At 44.9% G+C, this 20,154-nt stretch overlaps 6 protein-coding genes across 6 annotated transcripts; 2 read left to right on the top strand and 4 right to left on the bottom strand.

Annotated features, from left to right (window-relative positions):
• Positions 1–544: 544 nt before the first annotated feature.
• AOL_s00210g227 (uncharacterized protein) lies at positions 545–2,673 on the bottom strand (the record flags this gene model as incomplete). The annotated part of the gene is made up of 2 exons (XM_011129029.1): positions 545–2,225; positions 2,315–2,673. The coding sequence occupies 2 exons, from the start codon at positions 2,671–2,673 to the stop codon at positions 545–547; spliced, it is 2,040 nt and encodes a 679-aa protein (XP_011127331.1).
• A 1,251-nt stretch (positions 2,674–3,924) lies between these two features.
• AOL_s00210g226 (uncharacterized protein) lies at positions 3,925–6,126 on the bottom strand (the record flags this gene model as incomplete). Its single annotated transcript, XM_011129028.1, has 3 exons — positions 3,925–5,443; positions 5,508–5,968; positions 6,031–6,126. The coding sequence occupies 3 exons, from the start codon at positions 6,124–6,126 to the stop codon at positions 3,925–3,927; spliced, it is 2,076 nt and encodes a 691-aa protein (XP_011127330.1).
• A 1,110-nt stretch (positions 6,127–7,236) lies between these two features.
• AOL_s00210g225 (uncharacterized protein) lies at positions 7,237–8,291 on the bottom strand (the record flags this gene model as incomplete). Its single annotated transcript, XM_011129027.1, has 3 exons — positions 7,237–7,998; positions 8,067–8,179; positions 8,243–8,291. 3 exons carry the CDS (start codon positions 8,289–8,291, stop codon positions 7,237–7,239), a joined length of 924 nt encoding a protein of 307 aa, XP_011127329.1.
• Positions 8,292–10,350: 2,059 nt separating this feature from the next.
• Positions 10,351–11,697, bottom strand: AOL_s00210g224 (uncharacterized protein; the record flags this gene model as incomplete). The annotated part of the gene is made up of 3 exons (XM_011129026.1): positions 10,351–10,400; positions 10,465–11,252; positions 11,363–11,697. The coding sequence occupies 3 exons, from the start codon at positions 11,695–11,697 to the stop codon at positions 10,351–10,353; spliced, it is 1,173 nt and encodes a 390-aa protein (XP_011127328.1).
• Positions 11,698–13,138: 1,441 nt separating this feature from the next.
• Positions 13,139–17,279, top strand: AOL_s00210g223 (uncharacterized protein; the record flags this gene model as incomplete). The annotated part of the gene is made up of 13 exons (XM_011129025.1): positions 13,139–13,190; positions 13,279–13,340; positions 13,417–13,469; positions 13,530–13,590; positions 13,667–13,695; positions 13,801–14,282; positions 14,356–14,445; positions 14,525–15,133; positions 15,212–15,445; positions 15,522–15,703; positions 15,770–16,524; positions 16,605–16,733; positions 16,823–17,279. 13 exons carry the CDS (start codon positions 13,139–13,141, stop codon positions 17,277–17,279), a joined length of 3,195 nt encoding a protein of 1,064 aa, XP_011127327.1.
• Positions 17,280–18,149: 870 nt separating this feature from the next.
• Positions 18,150–19,654, top strand: AOL_s00210g222 (uncharacterized protein; the record flags this gene model as incomplete). Its single annotated transcript, XM_011129024.1, has 2 exons — positions 18,150–18,172; positions 18,250–19,654. 2 exons carry the CDS (start codon positions 18,150–18,152, stop codon positions 19,652–19,654), a joined length of 1,428 nt encoding a protein of 475 aa, XP_011127326.1.
• Positions 19,655–20,154: the final 500 nt, after the last annotated feature.

Raw genomic sequence — 20,154 nt, 5'->3', positions numbered from 1 at the left:
ATCCAGGCGCATGATCACGATCACAGCTTAGCTTAGATAAAGTCTAGTCAGGGGTTTCGCTCCGTGCATATGTTGCTCATTCAGCCCCGTTGTGTTTTATGTGTTGCGCCACAGCTCTCCTGTGTTGAGGACATGTTGGGTTTGGTGCAACGCCAAACCAAAAACGGAAAGATAGTTTCTTATATCGACTAAACAGGAAACTTCGAAATCTCTTATTTCGCTCCCCCACACAAGGTGATTGGTTTTGGTTTCGCTCTACGTATCTACTTCTAAGATTCGATCAAGAGGCAGTGATAGTTCCGTAGGCCGGCAGAACCTAGTAGCTTCATAGCCGTGTCGAATCATACTCAAATTTGGTAAGGGACCTAAATTTTGATTTTGTGACACGAAGCTAGCTACAACTGCTAATAATATCTCGGTACGACTGACAAAGTATTGGAATACAAAGTCATTATGTTGTTGCAGAATTGTAAAGTAAATTTGTTATGTCAAATAATTGGTCCCTTCCGTCATTTCTCCTTGAGTCTTACCCCAGTTTTTGGACTCACTCCTCGGCCTCCCCCTTCTCATCCTCAATATCCTCAACTCTCGAATCAGTAGGAAAGTTTTCCAATTCATCCCCAGGAAAAGCTGTGTGGAACTCAAATTGCGGGTCTTGCTGATATTCTTCGGCGCGATTACGCTGGGTAGTCTGGATATCATTGACTATCCTAGCGGTTAAATCCTTAACATCATCGTGGATGAAATCCTTGTCTTTTTGTGGGATTCTTCCAGGTACGGTCACAGCATAAACTTTGCCAGACCCTTCGCGTACCTCGAGAGTTCGTTGCTGAATGAGAAGGTGCTCGCAAACCATGCAAGGCGGGCGGGAAACCCCAATATATGGGTAGGCTAACTGCGGAGATGGCCCAAGATACGCGAGTAAAACGAGCTCCGGATGATAGAAAATTGGGAACGTGGGGTTGTCATCATTCAGGTTTGATAGTAGGCGTCGGCATCGATTTGGGCTGGGTATCATGACGTGGAAGAAGCTAAGAAAACTTTTAACCCTCGCAGAAATCTCATCTTTTGTCAAATGGTTGACATGGAGAAACCTATGAAGGCAACTTTCAAGTTTCTCCCCTGGTCGCCTCCCCGGTGGGTGCTGTTTGACACGGATTACTTTCAAAATTGTTTCTCTTTGAGTTAACTGCTCGGCGTCGATGACGTAGCGAAGAAATTCGTCCGATCGCCGATAAGTTGTAGAGATGAGGGAGCAGCTCTGAAAGAGCTCATTCCCTGTTTTGAATTTGGATTTCTTTCCTTTATTACGGTTGGTCTTGAATTCCACCATTTCTTCTTTGTGCTGATCATTGTCCTGAGGTTCGGGTTTGCTAGTTTTATGTCGAAAGGCTGATAAGATCGATTTGGAATTCGAAAACATTTGCTGCAAGGCTTTTCGGGCTTTCTTTCCAACCGTAAGAGGCTTTTCCTTTGAATTCTGGCTCTCGCGATTGTACTTTTTAATTCGCACGGTTGAAGCCCCAAGGGGCAATACAACCTCTAGGTCGAAACCATTGAGTTGTAGCTCCAAGATTTGCCGGGCATAAACCGCATGCTTCATGACGATTCCGGCATATTCTCGGAAGATCTTCGATTTATTGGTAAATGCGTCGATGTAATCCAGGTAAACGCAGAAAACGCGTAGCATGTTAGTAAGCTCTTCTTCTTTTCCATCAGCCCTCAACTCGTGGACTTTTATTAATGCGAGCCTAGCGTTGGTGAAGGCACAGGTGAAAAGCTCGTGCCAGATGTAAAGATTCTCCGCAGTGAGTACGCGGAGTTCTACCTTTTTTTTTGATTTGAGTCGCGCTTTAACGCTCTCAGAGGAATTTAGAGATTCCAGGCAGACATAAATAAGTCTACTAGCTAGTTGATCGTCTTGTGAAGACTCAGAAGCGGGAAACTCATCGACAAAGTATCTTTCTAGACTACATGGCTGAAGGTCTGCCAGGGCTTCGGGTGTAAAGAATTCCTCTTTGAGTAGCTGGACATCATCTAAAGATCCCTGGAGACGATCAAAGAGATCTGATATTTCCAGTAGGCTGTGCTTAACCTGAGTGATACGAAACTGGCTTTCAATATCCGCTTGTGCATTGAGATCAGGTGCTGCAAGGTACTCATGAGCTAATCGGAAGATGGTAGCTGAATGCCGTTCTACGCGGGCAGCTCGCCATTCAGAATATCTAGGTGGGCCGGTTTTTAGCCCATATTTCGTCTAAACGCACCTTTTAGAGCGCATGGGGGCTAAGGCGCGATGACAGGGAGCTCTCACCCTTGAGGAAATTCGTTTTCGTTAACTGGGCTCACGACACCACCATCTTCTGATGAATTAATAGTCGCTATTAATTGTATCTTGTCTTTAGTTAGCCGAGCTACAGCGATTGCAATAGCTTCATCAGAATCAGATACAAGAAGAGCTGCTAGCTCATCCAGCAACCTTTTCATCGTTGAAAAGCGGTATTTCGTCAGATACCGAGCATTCTTTTGCATTTTTCGGTACTCATCGGCTCTGGCGATGATTCGGCGGTCTATGTTTTTATTGTCAGCTGATAGTTGGTGGAGAAAAGCACAATTTGAGATGTATTCCCGCTCCGCGGCTTGGTCCTTCGGACTCATGGCTGGTGGAGGCATTTTTATGCGCGTGTGAATGGTCTGGCGATTGAATTCGCGAAATTTTTGTGGATGGGTTGGTGATGTGAGTGGAAAGAAAGTGATAAAAGATAGATCTAAAAGTTTAGATCGGGGGCTCGTGAAAAGAAATTCCGAAGGCGACATGCAAATCAAGTAGTCTCGGTTGCCCTCTATGTACGAAAGTTTCGCTACGGCGGCGGTCTGAACGCTCGGATTATGAGATACATCTAGGTGTATCCACCTCAATATGTGGAAATACGAATTTTTCAGGATACGGGAGCGCTCATCATGTTTAGCACTACGCATTAAACACTGCTCCAGGATTTCCTAAGATAGAAATCCTAACAATTTACCTAGTCATTTAATACGGGTCTAGGTATTAGTTTTGTATTTATGAAAGAGGTTTGAGGCGATCTGTATTTTGGTGCTCTAGGCCACCGTAGATTTATATTTTTGATACATTTAGATAGTGTATAAATCTCACTGGTTTGAAATATTGCCTAATTATAATTGAATACATTTGGTTTGGTGTTTTTAGCACCCGTCTAGTTAACAACTAGACTAATTTAATTGCAAGTAGTTTAGAAGGCATAGAAGAAAATCCACCCGTTAAGCCATAGAGAAGACTGGTCGTGGAATCAAAGGGAAACTCATCTTTAAAAATTTTTTAGAGGATACTCGCAGAACTCAAAGAGACTAGTAAATGTGAGGTGTATGTTCATGTGCTAATATGAAGATACTACCATAAACAAAATGTAGTTACCAGCCAATGGTATCGAAGATATGTTGGATTTTGATCTAGGATGCAGGGTTATCCTGTGTAACTACTTAAATCAATGCAATCTCCTAATAAATGATTTCCTGTACTATGTACGGGTAGCAACGTGGTAACCAAGTGGCCTCAAGGCTAATAACCCAGCGTTTGATGAGGAAGCAATCTGCATGCGGTGCTGTGGTCCCAATCGCCAAGACGCCACTATTTATGAAAAAATGCCCGTTTAGGCATCTTTGTTTTTCTTCTACTTCAAGACCCCTTTCCCAATGACCGAATACCTGCCTAGGGCTTCCAGGTCTGGCTAAGAGATAAGCCTGGAGGTAATAAAGTCTTCCTAATGTCGGAAATCTTGAGGATCAGGAGGGGCGGTAGACATTTATCGAGGATAACTTTAGCATTAAATTTAGCTCAAGGAAACCATAACATACGAGGACAAGGTAGAACCCACTAGTCCCAGAAACTTTCTGGTAGGAGTATCACGAGGATGCCTCGTGATAGCGAATATTATAAGATATTGGTGCATCAGCTTCATCCCCGTACCGAAATAAAGTAAACATGGTGCTAAAACTCGGTACGGGTGGCTCTTCTCCAGGTGATACTGGTATAGGTTGATAATGGCGGAGTACTATATATTGATCGTCCCCATCCCACTTAAGACCGCGATTGAGTTCGTGGTCTAACACCATTTTGCATACCGAGGCAGGCTCCGGGACATTCTTTTTGTCGAAAACGTATCTCATTCGCCCCTCACTATACTCATCTTCGCCGTCGTTGTCTTCGCCGTTGTTTTCTCGGCTGTGGCTTTCTTGGCCATCGTTACCTTCGCCTTCACGATTTCCGCTGTTGTTATTTTCACTATCATTATTTCGGTCGCCATTTCCTTCGCCATCGTTACCTTCGTCGTTATGGTCTTCATCGTCGGGAGCGTTAGAGCTTTCGTTATCATGATATTTATAGACGATCTTTTCTCGGACTAAAAATGTTGGCTTCAACCCAACAATCTGCACTTTCCGAACATTTAGATCTTCATCTCCGTCCATTGGAATCTGCTCGTCCTTAATTTGAACTTGCCATAACACAGAGGTTGGCGAAAGGTGGGGGATTAATTTGGCGGCTGAAGTCCTCGTAGCACGCATTTCAGCCGTCGGAAACCGGTAGAATGCATGTTGATCGAGATACTGAATGTTGTACTCCCATTCTGTCGCAAACTCCGTGTCTGGTGGGAAATCATCGTGGTACAGAAATCCACGGTCTTCATCATGCCTAGGCTGCTTTTTATCTACAACAATGCGAGAGAAACGCGTACGATCACCAAAAATTATCATATCTTTAGGGAAGATATCTATCGCTTCTTTCTCTTCATCTTTGGTATCTGCCGGGGAGTACGAAAAAAGGTTCTGGCCTCCACTGGGAAAGCTGAAAAGCCGGCGTGCAATGGAGCATGAGGGTGGACCGCCAAGGTCGGGGTTCCTGTAGGGTGGAATTACGGCTGTCATTTTCATACGATAGGGCTTCCCGTCCATTCTGCAGGCATAACGGCATAGATAACGATCATAGTCATAAAAACAACCCCGTTCCTCGAGGTAACCATCTATGACCGTGTATATATCGCAGCTTTCGTCCAGGGATAGGTAATACGAGAGAGGAAGATGCTTGTCCCAAGTGGCATCACTTGTCCACATGTAGACTAGAAAACCATTCCAAAAGGGATCTAGGCTGTATGAATTCCCGATTATCGGAGCATCCGAATTAATTCCGACTTCCCAGATAGTGTAGTGAGTTAGGAAACTAGCCGAGAAGACTACATGGCTACCGTTTGTGCGGAAAAACTCTGGTGAATTCGATAGTTGTAGGGGCTGCGAAGATCGACCTTTTTCTCGGTTGGTGAAAGAATCCGTTCCGCTATCATTGAGAATTGACACGTATGTGCTATAATCCAAATTCTGCACCGTTGAATTGAAGGATCTTTCAGCGAACGTAATCAAATCTACTAAGCTAATAGTTATTCTGCGACTTGTTAGAATGCTTCTGTTATTGCTGGGAACAACCCGGGTCTCACTTTGTCCTATCTTCCCGATCCTGTATCATCGACGCCATATAACCATCCGCAATCGATATATGTTTAATCTTACCCCGACATTTAATCCTCCGCGCATTGATAACCGTTGTGGGACTAAGTGCAATTGATAGGTCATAAACGTATATTATATCCCGTTCAGCGGTGCCACTCTTTCCTGGACTGAATGCAGCCAAGTACCCATTCGCGTAACAAAATTCGACACGTCCAACTTGAGGAATAACAAATGTCCCAGCCTCGTGAAGGCGACCTTCTTTAATATCTGCCAGATTTCTTTCGAGTGTACTTAAGATTTCCCCGAATCTAGGTGTTCGGGAGTTTGTTGGGCAAGCTCTCCTACGGCTGATTTGTTTGTACTCCTTAGGCCAATTTCCGTCAACGAATCGCCGATAGAGTGGTTCGAGCGAAGGAGATCTGACGAAGTCCCTCCATCGTTTTGATACCTATGGAAGTACCAATTTTAGTTTGAGTGACTGAGCGTGTGCAAGAATTAAGCAAAGCTCACTCGCGTCCATCTAATAAAGCTTCGGTAATCATCTAGATAAGAGAGAATTTCAAGCTGGATATCGACAGGTGATAGTGGAAGAATATCCTTATGCATTTTGAACGGTATTATTAATATCGAGATGAGGTTGAATGCTGAAGTAATTTGGTTTGGGTAAAGAGGGGGCATAAATAGAAATCAAGCCAACTGCGACTGCTGTTGCATCAATCGCAAGCAGGTGGCAGAGTAACGTCTTCCGTGTGGCAGAGTTAAGGAGGATGCAGGAATGTGGCAAGTGATCCGAATCCGGCATGTTTGGTGATAAGTCTGGCAGGGATACCCTTGCCATCTGAAAGTCTGTCGTTCTTGGCTCATCGTGTTGCACCAGAATCCAACATACTATGTACCCCGCGACCTCGAGCACGGCGTCCCAAATGTGTCAGATGTTTTTATATATATGTCGGGCAGAAAAAGTGGGCCCTCAACCACATTAGTAACCACTCAACCTATTTTGGGCCAGACCAGTTACCCACGCGTTCCGAAGACTCACACATAGGCTGGTATCCCCAGGCCAGCCCGCACGTCTTTAAGCTGGTTCACAGGCTACTAATTCACAGGCTGGCAGTTCATAAACTGGTTCACAAACCAGCCCGCACGTCTTTAAGCTGGTAAACGGGCTGGTAAACAGGCTGGTAGACGGGCTGGTAGACAGGCTGGCAGACAGGCTGGTGGGTAGCCTACCCGCCTACGAACCGGCCCACAACCCAGTAGGCCAGCCAGTAGGCCAGCCAGTAGAGCGTATGGGCGCCTAGTGTAGCCGAAAGTAAGTAGAGTGGTTCCCAAACGTGGTTAGGGGGCCCATTTTTTCATTCAATATATACATAAAAACATCTGACACATTTGGGACACCATACTCGAGCTATCAATATCGATATATCAAACGTAATAATATAATGCATTTTAGTTAGACCTAGTGACAACGATAAATTGTTGCATTGTAGCTACCTAGAAAGCTATTCAAAATTGGCTACAGGTAGCCATTTAACTCTTGGAATCTATTAATACAAATATAGTTATAATAAGTGCTCTTGAAATTTACCGATATACTACCGGCCCATCTACTCCGCGGCTTGTAAATACATGTAAGATTAGAACTACAAATGGCAGGATTCTCTAGAACGTTGAACTCGAAGCTACTAACAGGGATACTGTCTACCTAGCCGAATTTTATTTGACCCGAACACACAGGTAGGCCCCCGCCCACATGTCAGAACAGGCCCTACCGATTGCGGGATTCCAAGTATACAATTGCGTCATCGTAAGCTTCAAAGCTGGCTTTGAGTCAATGATATCCTGACAGATTTGGCCTAATTTGACGTATACCCATTCTTTGCAGCCTTTGATTTGACCCGGCTGAACGGGAGTCGGGGTCGGATTCACTCCAGTTTTTTTGGGCTTGTTGGTAGGGGTTGGGGCAGCATGCGGGACCGACGATACAATATAACGCCGCAAGCAAGTCTTCACATGCATACAACTACCTTTACCGGATAGATTCCAACCGAAAAAGCTCCTGAGAACTGATTTGACACTCTTGTTACGGTTGAAGATAGTCTTTGCTGCCGTTGTCATAGCCTTTGTAGTGGGCGTACCGCCGATAACACCAACACAAATATAGGCCTTTGCCCGCATCCCCGTGCAAGTCTTTCCAACAGCTAGATTCCACTTGAATAAGAGGTCAATGCTAATGCCTGGATATTTTGAAACGATGTTGGGACAGCTTTGCCCCTCTGCAACAAGATGGAATTTGTTACAAGTTTTGATCATGCCGGTTTGGATTGGGCTGGGAGTGGAAACGCCGTTCCCTGTAGTTGTGGGTTTCGTGGGTTTCGCCGTAGTCGTAGTCATTGTGGTGGCCTGCTGGATTCCCACACAGTAATGGGTACCCGGGAGAATAACTTCATCGCATACCCCTTTCTTAAGGGACGGGTTCTAGCAGGTGCAATATGTGTTAGCGAAAGTCTTAGCATCGTGACTATGCAACTTGCACGATTGCTTACCCATTTGATAAAATCATCGACCGTGATATCGTTCAATACGGCCACCGTCGTACAAGTATCACCAAGGAATGTCGTAAACCATTCTTTGCAGCCAGCAATTGCAGATTGGCGAGCTAGAGAAAGTATGAGCATATCAATTTGAAAATACTATATCAAGTAGATTAAGGGTTCCGTACCTTGTAAGTCTCTTGCAGACGGAGGAATGTACGCTTGACAGCTGTTCATGAACCCAATGAGGGCTAACACAAGAAAAGGGATGTGCATGGTTCTGGGGGGGGGTGAAATCTTATTAATCGGTCGACGATAATAGGTATTCTGATTGTTTACTGTAGTTTGGAACGGGGCCAGCTAGTTTCAAAGGTTGTTGATGATGATAATAGTGTGATCAATTTATAGATATATTTTTTCTTTACTTAATAGTGAATCGAAAGTTCTGTCTTGAGTAATCCCGATTTCAATACATCTTTCTAAGGTATATATACACCGTTTCTACAAGAAAAAACAGATATGGCACCTCATCCCCCAATGTGTTAAGGTCGCCAAGCAGCTTTGAAACCCCGTATTCGTATTTTTTGGTTCTGGATGTTTGCGACTCCCGAGATCGAGAGAACCACGGAGTATAGCCCCCTTCCTGGACAGGCTCAGGTAAGAAATACTGTCGATTGAAATATTCCGATTTGTTCGGTATTCGCTTATGATAATGTAGGTATATTTTGACTGGGGCATGGGATCATGGATCCTATCATGACCCCTTTGTAACGCCACTAAAGGCACTACATGCACCCACCTTGTCCATATATCCTAACGTGCCAGGGCGGAAAGCGGACGCCGCCGCTCTAGTATGGTCGATCCTAAGCTAAGACTAGATGACCTCCATCAAGCTCCGCCGCGGCTAGGCAATCGGGATCCTGACCCTGGCGTCAAGTTAAAAACGGAAAACTGTTCGATGAACCTTAAATTTAGAAAGGGACGAAGAGCGGGCACCAATACAAGGGTATTTGGCAAAACTAAATACGATTTCAAGCTGCGGTTTCAAAATTTCAATATCATAACTAGTATACAAAGACCTCTTTTTTTAAAAGCTTGCCTATAGCTGTCGGTATATATAGCTGTACTCAACAGGCGCGCCGTACAGTGGGGGTTGCACGGCGCCGCGTCGCAGACCAACAGCGGCACAGTACGCACATGAGCATCTAAGCTGACACATCGGGCGCCATGGCTAAATTCTATTTTCTTCTTAAAGCTTTTTTATATGACAAGAATAAATGCATATTAATTCGTGTGGCATCTTAGATGGGCTCAGTAGAGTCCAAGTTACTCGTCATACTGCAGCTACTTGTAGCATCTATTTTTCTCGGTATATCCCAACCGAAGGTCTTAAGAGCCTTGCTAATACAATTGGTAAAGGATACTACCCGCGACCACCATGCCGTTTGACAGCATAAAACTTCACTTGGCTGAGTAGTTCGATCTAAATTTACCGACCGGACTATTTAGTAATCAAAAGGCACAGGTATTATCACGTTAAAACTGAATATACATGTACCTAGATTTCTCCATTCAAATGAATTATAGATACGGGAAACTGTCGAGGCGGTTAAATTTTCACTGCGGTTGCCGTAAGTGGCTGAGCTCAGTATCCGAACGAAGTATGAGAATACACAGCGTCGACATCAGCTTTTTTTGCTTCCAGTCGCCCACAGCAATGCCTCTCCTTTATGCCCAGGTCGCACTTTCTCAAGAATAATAAGAAAGAGGAAGAGACTATACGATGTAGCCCCCTTCTATGGTGATTTCTCCTATCTTCGCTTTTTTTTTTTTTTTTTATTTTATTTTATTTTATTTTATTTTATTTTTTTTTGGGGGGGGGTTAGTTTTATCAATAAAGGATCCGAGATCAGATGTTATCCCCGAGGATCGAGAGTTCTAGCGCTGATGAAGAAGCTTAAGAGTGACAACTTTAGGAATAACAAGATACGTAAATGGTACGAACTAGCTATAGCTAAGTTCTATGAGTTTACAACCGGCGTCGAGTGATACGCAACATACACAGTAATTTGCAATATTTGATATATAAGACATTGATAACAATGCAATGAAATACATTCAATTAATTAAATGGATTTGGATATTTGAACATCACGTGATCACGTAATCCGTCCAGATACTATTAAACTATCAAAATTCCCAAACTACTACGCGGTGAAACGTTCGAAGCCCCACCTCTTTGAGGTCAGGATGGGTCCTAGTCCCATTAGTAGACGCGCGTGTGGGGACTTAAAATTCAATTCCCCATATCTGAAAACATATTTAATTTCATATGCGGGTTTTCGTCTAAGCGGCAAAACGTCAGCTTTTGATTGTTTTATCAAGAATGTATTGATAGGGATTCACGTACCGAAAACTGGGTTTGGAAGTTTATAACGACCTCCTGGCGGCCCGACGCATACATTTTGAAGTTCTGCCAACCCTGATGCACAATTCCCAATCAAATAAGGATTCCAGGAAAAGAATAGTTCAGCTGTCGTTCCCGCAGCATGTATGACATCCTCACAGCTTTCTCCCTTATCCACCCTCAAAATCTCGCAATTTAAAGGCGTACATGCCCTATATTTATTTTTGGCCAGTATTCTCCATGGTGTTAGGATATTTGCCCCTGTTAGAGGGATTCCATTAACATGAAGCAACTCCGCTGTGCTCACAATAAGGTTGTTGCTGAGACTCAGTGGAGTATCTGTATCTGAGAAAGTGACTCTTGCGGTGTCTTCGCACGATATCCGTTCTGCAGGAATAGTAGGTGCTTCTTGGGCTGCGCCCGTCGACCACGTTTGCGATAGGAGGCTAGATATTCCTGTCGGTCGCGGAATGGTTTTACTTGCAGGTTTGATAGCGCTCTTGTTGCTCTTAATACACATTTTCCCTAGCGCGACATAGTCGTTTGCCAGTGCCGGCGACCAGTTAGAGGAATGAGTAGTTGCTTGGATTCCCAACCGATCAAAGAAGCATGAAGAACACAAGACTGATTTTGGGTAGGCAGAGAGGAGACCTGTGGTCTCGTGGCTTGGTAAGTCGAAAGGCTGATCCCGTTCCTCGCGTTGCTCAAGGCCATGCAGAGCATTTTTGAAGGAAGGCTCCAGATAGGTATGCCATTTTTCGGCTTCGTGTTGACACCAGTTACCGGAACTCCTGTATTATACCATGTCAGTTACTATTCTAGGCTCTTGAGCAATAGTTTTACAAAAGAAAAAATAAGTAAAGGTAAGGATTCAACGAAAATAAAAGAAATTAGTACTTACTCTTCGTCTGTGGACTTCGTACAAACCATGTCGAGACCGTATCTCAACTTGTCAGTGTCGACACTACCCTTATAGGAATCGTCCCCAATGAAAAACGGCGGGTCATGTTCATCGCAAAATTCCTTGACTTCTGCCGACCAGCTATCAATTGCGTTGGAACATTGTGGTGTGCACAAGGCCGTCAGTTTATCGCTTGTCCATTCGTATTGATAGTAATGGCGAACAAGGCGAATATCTTTGGTACAATCCAAAGTCTTGTTATAAGCGTTAACGCAGTTCTTAATAGATGTATCTTCATTATCAAAAGTTTCCCCAGCGTTGGGTAAGAGGTTCATTAATCCTCTCACGGCATGCACCCGATATAGGATGAAAAGAGAAATAAATTTAAATGGGGGGTAAAGCATTTGGTCGATCTGTGAGATGGGTATACTAAGAAAGATTTTGTATCACCTCCAAATAGAATATCGAACTAGAATATCTGGTTTTATAACGATAGTAGATAGAGTTCTTGATGTTTAAGTCGGTGTGTACGCTCTCTAATACATCATCTATCTTTTCCCTTCCCAAAGCACAGTTTTAACACTGCTGTCATACGAGCTAGATGTCAATAGCCCAAAATAACAATCCGATTAAGATATACTATGATATCTCTAAACGATATGATCATAGCCTCTGGGAGTTTGGAGACAAGCTTCACTTGCCCTGCCATCAAATGCCTGATTGCTATTCGGGATGGAAAATGCTTAGCGCCACGATAACGCCTGGCGGTTCGTTTGCGAGAACAGAGGCTCATAATTAGCATGATCATAAAGTCTCACTTTCTTGCCTTGAATGTGCCGCCGCGCTCAAGACTTGTCGCCAAATTATGACACACGTCTGACCTAACTTATTGTCGTGAAAATATAATACCCCGTCACTGTGAATCCCACTTCTGGCACAGACAAGGCACTTTATACGTGCCATCACCATAAAAAAAAAATCAGAATCTCGTTTCTGTCACTAAGCGGCCCGTTGATCTTTGCCTTCCGACGTCCGTAGCTGCGCAGGGCCTCGCTAAAGCACAGCCATCCGATACTATGTCGTCGAGTATTTGCCGCACCGAACGCCTGGATAAATTCTGTAAATATACTACCGGAAAGCTTATTGGCCTTTTTTTCCGAACGCAGGCCGGCTGAGCAGTCAATGCGAATATAGAAATAAGGTTGTAGCGACGCGGAATCGCATTTCGGCCATGCGCCTAGGCACATTGTTTTAAGTTTCAAAACTCCATGCAGGGTCCTAGCGCCAGGATCTCTGACTTTATAACATGATTCCGATAATTAGGGTACTAATTCATTGTAAAATTCCCTTTTTATTAAAGCATTGGTGGGGCCCAGGCACGGCAATGTAATATCGATAGGGTCGTTTATAACGTTTAGGGATTCGAGGCTAAGCTCCGTGCCGCATTTGCCAAATTTGGCACGCAAAATACCACACAGCCCTGTGTTTCGCCTGGCCACCATGGCCATGGTACCGATCAAGTGGCACATCACAAGAGCTGACTTGCGGGTATACACAAGTCAATGAACGGCAGGGTTATACGGTTAAAAAATTATGCTACTTAGCTCAAGTTATACGATAGCTTTCACGTGCTTGAATATAAGTTAATAGATACCTTTATATATAAGTCCTCAGAGCCGATGCAAATCTAGAATTCATATCATTCAATACCCACCTACTCATATATATGATCATATAAATCAAAACTTCAAATGCTTGCACAATTTATAGTTCAAAATGATTTTCCATAAACTTCTTCCGTTTCTAACCCTCTTATTATACCTTGCAGGTAAAGTACACTCTATGCCAACTTGAGATTGCAGTTGGCCGACCCAATTAATTTCCTTTAGAATAGTAGCTAACATACATCTCTAAAGTGGTGCAAGCACAAGCAAAATGCTCGGCTAAAGTACCATGCAAAGTTGGCTGTTGTAGTAAAGTAGGTTTCAATTCGACCTAATTCTAGTCGTAATACATCTATTTGCTCAGAATTCTGACGAAGAGGCAAATTCTAGTACGGAAACTGTGGCTTTGGCCCTGACTTTTGCGGCACTGGGTGCTTAAACAAGTAAGTTCACAAAAAGCTAGATTGTTATTGGGTTTAACCAACGGCTAATTGGATCAACAGTTGCAATGCCAAAGCAGAATGCGGAAAGGATGCACCAGCTGGCAAAAAGAACTGCCCTCTTGTGAGTGAATGGCAGTCGATACGCGATCGTAGTTTATGACAATAATAATAATTAACTATTCCCTGGCTATATATAGAACGTTTGCTGTTCAAAATACGGATTCTGGTAAATTTATAACAAAGAAACCCCCAATCGTCCATACATAGATAAATAAAAACGGACGTTTTCTTTCATGAACTCGAAGATTCTAACAAGATTCGTCGTCAATAGTGGTCTCACCAAAGATTTTTGCAGCAAATCTGCAGGCTGTCAAAGCAACTGCAGTACTCCAGCACCAAAATGCGCAGCAAACGCTCTCGGACTGAGAAGGGTTGGGTACTACGAATCATGGGCAACCACCCGAAGATGTGCGGCTGTTCCACCTGCGAAAATTCGGACGACAGGCCTCACACATCTCATATATTCTTTCGCTTCTATTGATCCACATAGTTTCCAAATTGCACCAACGAGTACACTAGACGCTCAACTTTTTGGGGACGTGACAGCCCTGAAAAAGACTTCACCGACCCTCAAAGTTTTCATTGCAGTAGGCGGTTGGGCATTTAATGATCCCGGCCCTACTAGAGAAACCTTCTCGAAGATGGTGTCCACGGCTAGAACCAGAAAAATATTCGTCGATAGTGTCGTGTTATTTATTAAGTCATATGGTTTCGACGGTATAGATATCGACTGGGAGTATCCTGGCGCATTGGGTAGGGACCCGAAAAATCAATTCAGCCCAGCTTAGGCCAGTAAAGATCTTGAATTAAGGCTGACACTTCTTAGACCGAGGTGGCAAGCCAGCGGATACCGAGAACTATGTACTGCTCGTGCGCGAAATGAGACAAGCGTTCACAGCAGAAGCAAAAGGATGGGGTGAGTCTCGAACAGGGCCCTTAAACATGTTTTTGCCTGTCCACTGGTCTTCTAACTTTAGTTCTTTTTTAATGTGCAGGTATCTCAATCGCAATACCGGCGTCCTATTGGTACCTTCAGCACTTTAATCTTTCCGCTATGGCGAGATATATCGATTGGTTTAATCTCATGTCCTATGATTTCGTCGGGGCATGGGATGCGACAAATAAATGGACTGGTCCCTACGTCGGAGCACATACAAACTTAACCATGACACAGCAAGCCCTGGACCTAATGTGGAGGAGTAAGATAAGCGGCTCTAAAATAAATATGGGATTAGGATTTTACGGCCGATCATTCACTCTGAAGAGCAAAGCCTGTACTAAACCGGGTTGTCAGTTCTCCAAAGCTGGGAAACCAGGCCGATGTAGCGCCGCAGCCGGAATCTTGATGAACATCGAGATCCAAGATATTCAAAAGAAGAAAAAAACCAAACCGGTTTTCGATAAAGTCGCTGGAGTTAAGTATATGAGCTGGGACGATCAGTGGGTATCGTTTGATGATGCCGAGAGTATAGCCTTCAAGAGGCATTGGGCCGGTACAAAGTGCCTCGGTGGCTTGATGATATGGGCTCTTGACCATGATACGCTAGATAACGTTGGCTTAGCTGCTGCCGTTGGCGTCACTCCCGCAAAGTTTGTGGCGATGGGTAAGTGAAAAGATCAATCACGGGCAATATATATAAGTATGTACAGGTAGTCACCCGCTAACGTCTTGTACCCACCAGCCGCAACGCAGGAACGACCTCCTCGCACAAACTGCTATATCGCTTTCTGTGGAGATAAATGTGTAGCTGGATACTCCGTTTTTGGATATGGATCCGGTAGTTTTAGCTCTACCGATGCTTTGGGCCTACGGGGCTCTTGTGATGGCGGCAAGTTCTCGAGCATCTGCTGCCCCTCCAACAGTATGACAAAAAATCCATTGGATACATGTCGATGGGTTGGAGATGAAGGTTTAGGTAAGATTTCAAAGGATTCGTTGGTCGAGCTGTACTTGGTGGCATGGGATGCTTTGCTGACAACAGTGACTTTCAGTGAGCGTCGTTGGCCCCGGGCCAAGTCGGAAGCGGGCTGGTCCTGCAGCACCAGGTCTTTGCAGAGTCGGCTGTCCCGCCGGGATGACCCAAATAGCTCAGAACACAGTGACTTCCCAGCGCAGAGTCACAAGGTTTGATGAGCAGTGGACTTACGGGTACTGCTTAGAGGGATATGCTAGTGTAAGTCGTATTTGGTCTCTTAACTATAACCGACTTCTTCTCATCACTAAATTTATCCCATTTTAGTACTGCTGTCCAGACTTTACGGTCGATGCGAAGAAGTCGCCCCCGCTTCTATTCTATGAAGACAGAACGTCACTGCGAAAGAGGGGTTTAGAATTTCTACTAGCACCTCTTTTCGGCTATGGAATTATGTTCAAAGAGCTATACATCGACCCGGAGCCTGTTTTCAAGCCTTTGAAAATCGGGATAGATATTGGCGGGAAGGAGGTGGCAGGCTTCCCTGCGCTCCCGACAGATGAGAGACCCTGGGATGAGTTCGCACCTGATCCCAAAGACGCCCCAGGTAGTAGTAGTAGCGAGCAAGACAGGGATAGCACCGGTGACTATAGCCCGCCGGAGTCGGAGTCAGACTCCGAGGATGAATCAGATCCTAATTGGGTTGCTTACCACGTGCGGGATACAGTAGCTGGACGAACATACGGGGGCCATGTCGCCGTTGCATCTCGAAGGCTTATCACCACCAAAGACTTGACTTATATTTGTACCTATACGCACTTTCCCCAGGTTTGCGAGAACATAAGAAGCGCAATACTGGTTCGAGGAGCGCCCGGCGTTGTAAACTACCTTCATAATCTGGGATCACGGGTCGTTCCGAGGAACTGGGCTCGCCAGCACGGAGCGCGAAACAGCCCCCAACCGAACCAGCACCCCAACCCATGGCTGGTTTATACGATTCGTCCACAGCGCAATACCAGAATAGGGGCTAACGGTGCAGTGGTAATACGCACAACTTTCCCTTATTTTCCAACATGTGAGGTGTAAGTAACCTTCCCCATAGTACTTCATCGACGAATAGATGAAATTTTCCAGAATTTAGCTTTCTAACAAAGCAGTATAGTGACGAGTATCCGTTTCACTCCACTTCTCAAAACAATGGCCCAATCGTCATCGGGCGCTTAGTTCCGAAAGAGCAGAACCAGGCCCAAGGTCAAGACTGGCGGAATTTTCTCATAGCAAATAGAGTTTCGTATGTAAAAATATCCTCCAAAGTTACCCTCACTAAGATCACGTTTGATACTCGGCAAATGCTAATGGAACCGTGCTTCACCTAACTAGTCCTGTGGATCGTATCACCATCACCTGGCTGCTCCCTCGTTCGAAACTCAACCCTTACCCTTGGCACTCACGCTACGATCTGGGGCAAAACGGTGGTTGTTTTCCAGCAAAAAATCATGATCCGAACAGCAGGATCTTCGATCCTGTATTTGCTGTCATGACGGATGACCCGTTCGTAGCCTCTGTCGACCAGAAACTAAATTTTGTGGGTGGTTACCATAACACGTATCCTTCCCAAGGCCTCGCCATCGTACCAACACCCACGGACTTGAACTTCCTCCATCTTGGACGGCGAGATATGACGTCCAGTTCTCCCCCAATACCCGTACAGACCAGAAATTTACTACACAGGCGGAATCCGTCACATGAAGTAGAAGGGCAGCCAGTTATGCTGGAGCCTACACGGAGGATTGTCACTGTGCCCGTGATCAGCCCTACTAGCCAACCAACGAATTGAATGTTTATTTCGTGATTGCGAGGATATTTAGGAGACGTCTTTTGTTAATCCAATACCTTATTTTGTTATATAGTACCAGGAGTCATATGTTTTAGCCTTAGTTTTTAGTAGTTTGCCTTTCATTAGATACTATCAACGATTTCCGTCTTCAACCCTCTCACTAGCGGGTAGATTGTCTTGAAGTAGAAATCAGGTTCAAATCGTGATCCTGCACTGATTTGATGTTAGCAATCTTTCGCAATTTAAACCTTCTTCGATACGCTCCCCGGCCCTGGCTGTGGCTGGAATCGAGATGGTTGTTTCTAACGATGAAATGGAGGCTATACACCCAGACTATGTTAGCTTCGTAAACGTATGTGACAATATATCGAGAGTCATGTTGCTAAAGCCGTGGCAAGATGGTCCCAGCGTCTCAAATTCCAATCTAGAACACACCCAGGTAGTCGATGCTGAGTTAAGATGGTCTTTATCTTGGGGCTAGTTCCATTATGAGTCCCCAATAAGGTGGATTTGTTCTCCCTTTAAGCTAGCTTCTTAATCCGCAGCTGAGATAGTCATGCAGACCCAAAGAATTTAAAGAAGACTAATTAGGGCCGAGATTAGCTATATTAGCCCCGGGCCCGGAGCCAGAGAGCCGCCTAAACATCTAGTCCGGTTCATGAATACATAATAGCGCCAACATATTTTAATAAAGGAAACGCATTCGCAAATCCAGCTAAATTTGGAAGTAATAATTTACCGCTGCCCAGGCCTGCCGAAAGCAACTCACACCAGACACTTGATTGCGTTCCCGCTACTGAGCCTTTCGAGGTCTCAACCTTAATTATTCGAAAGATAGGTGGACGAGAATATCGGAAGAAGTGGGAAAGTATGGAGGAGACCTCTCCCTATCAGTGAGATAAAGACTTCTAAGCTTCCATTCTTTGCTACCACAAAAGTCTAGATCAGGAGTGCTAACTTGCTCTGATAGAGTTTCATACCTGGATAGCGCATACCCTCTACGGGAGCTTGAAGATGTGATACCATGCTCTCTTTTCAGCAAAGTGAGGAACTATCTCCTTCAGAAGCCCTTCCCACACCATCGGTCGTATTATGATTCCTTCCAGATATTCGCCGTAAAGGAAATCGAGCTCAGTGGGTTACCGATTGCGCACTTGGTACGGGGTTCAGGTGCCTTTGACGGGACTGCTTGCTTGGGCATCTTTGGGAACTATCCAACATTTCGATCCGACTATCTCGAAGATGGCGAGTGTGCGGATCCAACAAACCCTTGCATGCGCATGCTTCTTCGGAAAGGGTTATTACCAGGCAGGAATGGGATCGATATGTGGGATAGGTGGCATCGGCGAGAATCAACTGCTCTTCGACGTTTTCTTGAGCGAGACCAGGATTTGTGGCGGGGAGTTTCAGAGAATGTTCAAGCACTCCACCGACAATTCGCCGTCGACAGTCTTATCCTCTCAAACCCTAAGGTTGTCTTAGCTGTCGGAGCTGCAGCCCAAAAGTGGATCCACGAGCAAGAACCCAACGTTAAAAGCTTCCTAGTAAAAGGAATTCGCGTCGGGATTCATATAGATGATCATGATTCTATGCCAATCAAAAGAATTGTTATTGGATGCCCTCACCCGGAAACAATGTTTTTCCCAAAGGCGAATTTATTCGGAAGATTAATGGATGAAGCGATAAATTTCGCTGTCGGGTTGGCCGGGCTCACAGCTCTTCCAATACTGAAGGACTATTTCACAATCAAAGGGGAAAATATGGAGCGGCGGCGTCGCTCAACTGAGTCACCTTGGACTTTAACTGGACAGGAAAGCCGCGTGATTCTCGTCGCTCGGATGCGCAACTTCGAAAAAGAGACCAATAACGCCATCCCATTTAGGGATATCCCCGATTCAATTCTTTGGGCGTATGCTTTAAAGAAGGGTATTAAATGTACTGAAGAGGAGATAAAAAATACCCTCGAACCAGGGCAGACGCTATGTGGGGCAATTCTGCGATCATATGCCTCAGCTAGCCATAAAATTATGGAGGAGAGAGGATGGCCGAACTTGAAAGAAGGCACGAGAGTGCAGGCTGCGGGAGGCTGGAAGTCCTTGAAGAAAGCAGCCATGAATTTGAAGGAGGCAACCGCGGTTAAGAGAACAATGGAGGGAAAGTCGATCCGAGGACATCAAAAGAAGAAATGTTCAGTATGTGGTATGATATTCCTGTCGAGGCAAGGCCTCTGGGAGCATAGAAAAAAGACGCATGAGAAAGTAACCTTCAGGTGTTCTGATGTTTCTTGCCATAAGACATATCAAAGTAGAAGTGGGCTTGCAAAGCATAGGAAAACCCGTCACGATATTAATGTTCATCAAGAGTCTCGAATTTAAAACTATAGGACGCCTATTCAAGGGCCCACGGTCCCCTGATGAGTCTATGCATTCTTCTGCAACGGGGTGCTCGCGGCAGACTACTAGCTAGACCATGCTCACAGTGGCCATTTATCTTACAAGTTTAATAAAGCCGGGGGGCCCGGGAATATCACTACTAGGTACCTGGCTCACCGCTGAGAACATAGGACTGACCTTTAATGTGTCTGGATACGAGACGAGACTTACCAGCTTTCTAACGAAACGTACACTTAATTACCTATATACTACTTACACAGGAAGCATATAACGTATTCCACCAGGCTAAGAACTACACCGAGCTACGAGCCAGCCAAATTGGGCTGTGGGACAGGATTGCATGCATGGCTAACCTAGCCTGAGCTGAGCGCGAGCCTGCCTACAGCTATAGAATCAGCAACCTAGTATTGTTCCCAGCAGCAATCCAAGATAACAAATATCCAACTCTCGTCTTTTAAGATCCTATAAACTAAATTGATACT

The sequence above is a fragment of the Orbilia oligospora genome, assembly GCF_000225545.1.
Source record: "Orbilia oligospora ATCC 24927 unplaced genomic scaffold scaffold00210, whole genome shotgun sequence".
Classification (NCBI taxonomy): domain Eukaryota; kingdom Fungi; phylum Ascomycota; class Orbiliomycetes; order Orbiliales; family Orbiliaceae; genus Orbilia; species Orbilia oligospora.
Note: the sequence above shows the minus strand (reverse complement) of the source record. Positions and strands in the feature narration are given on the sequence as shown.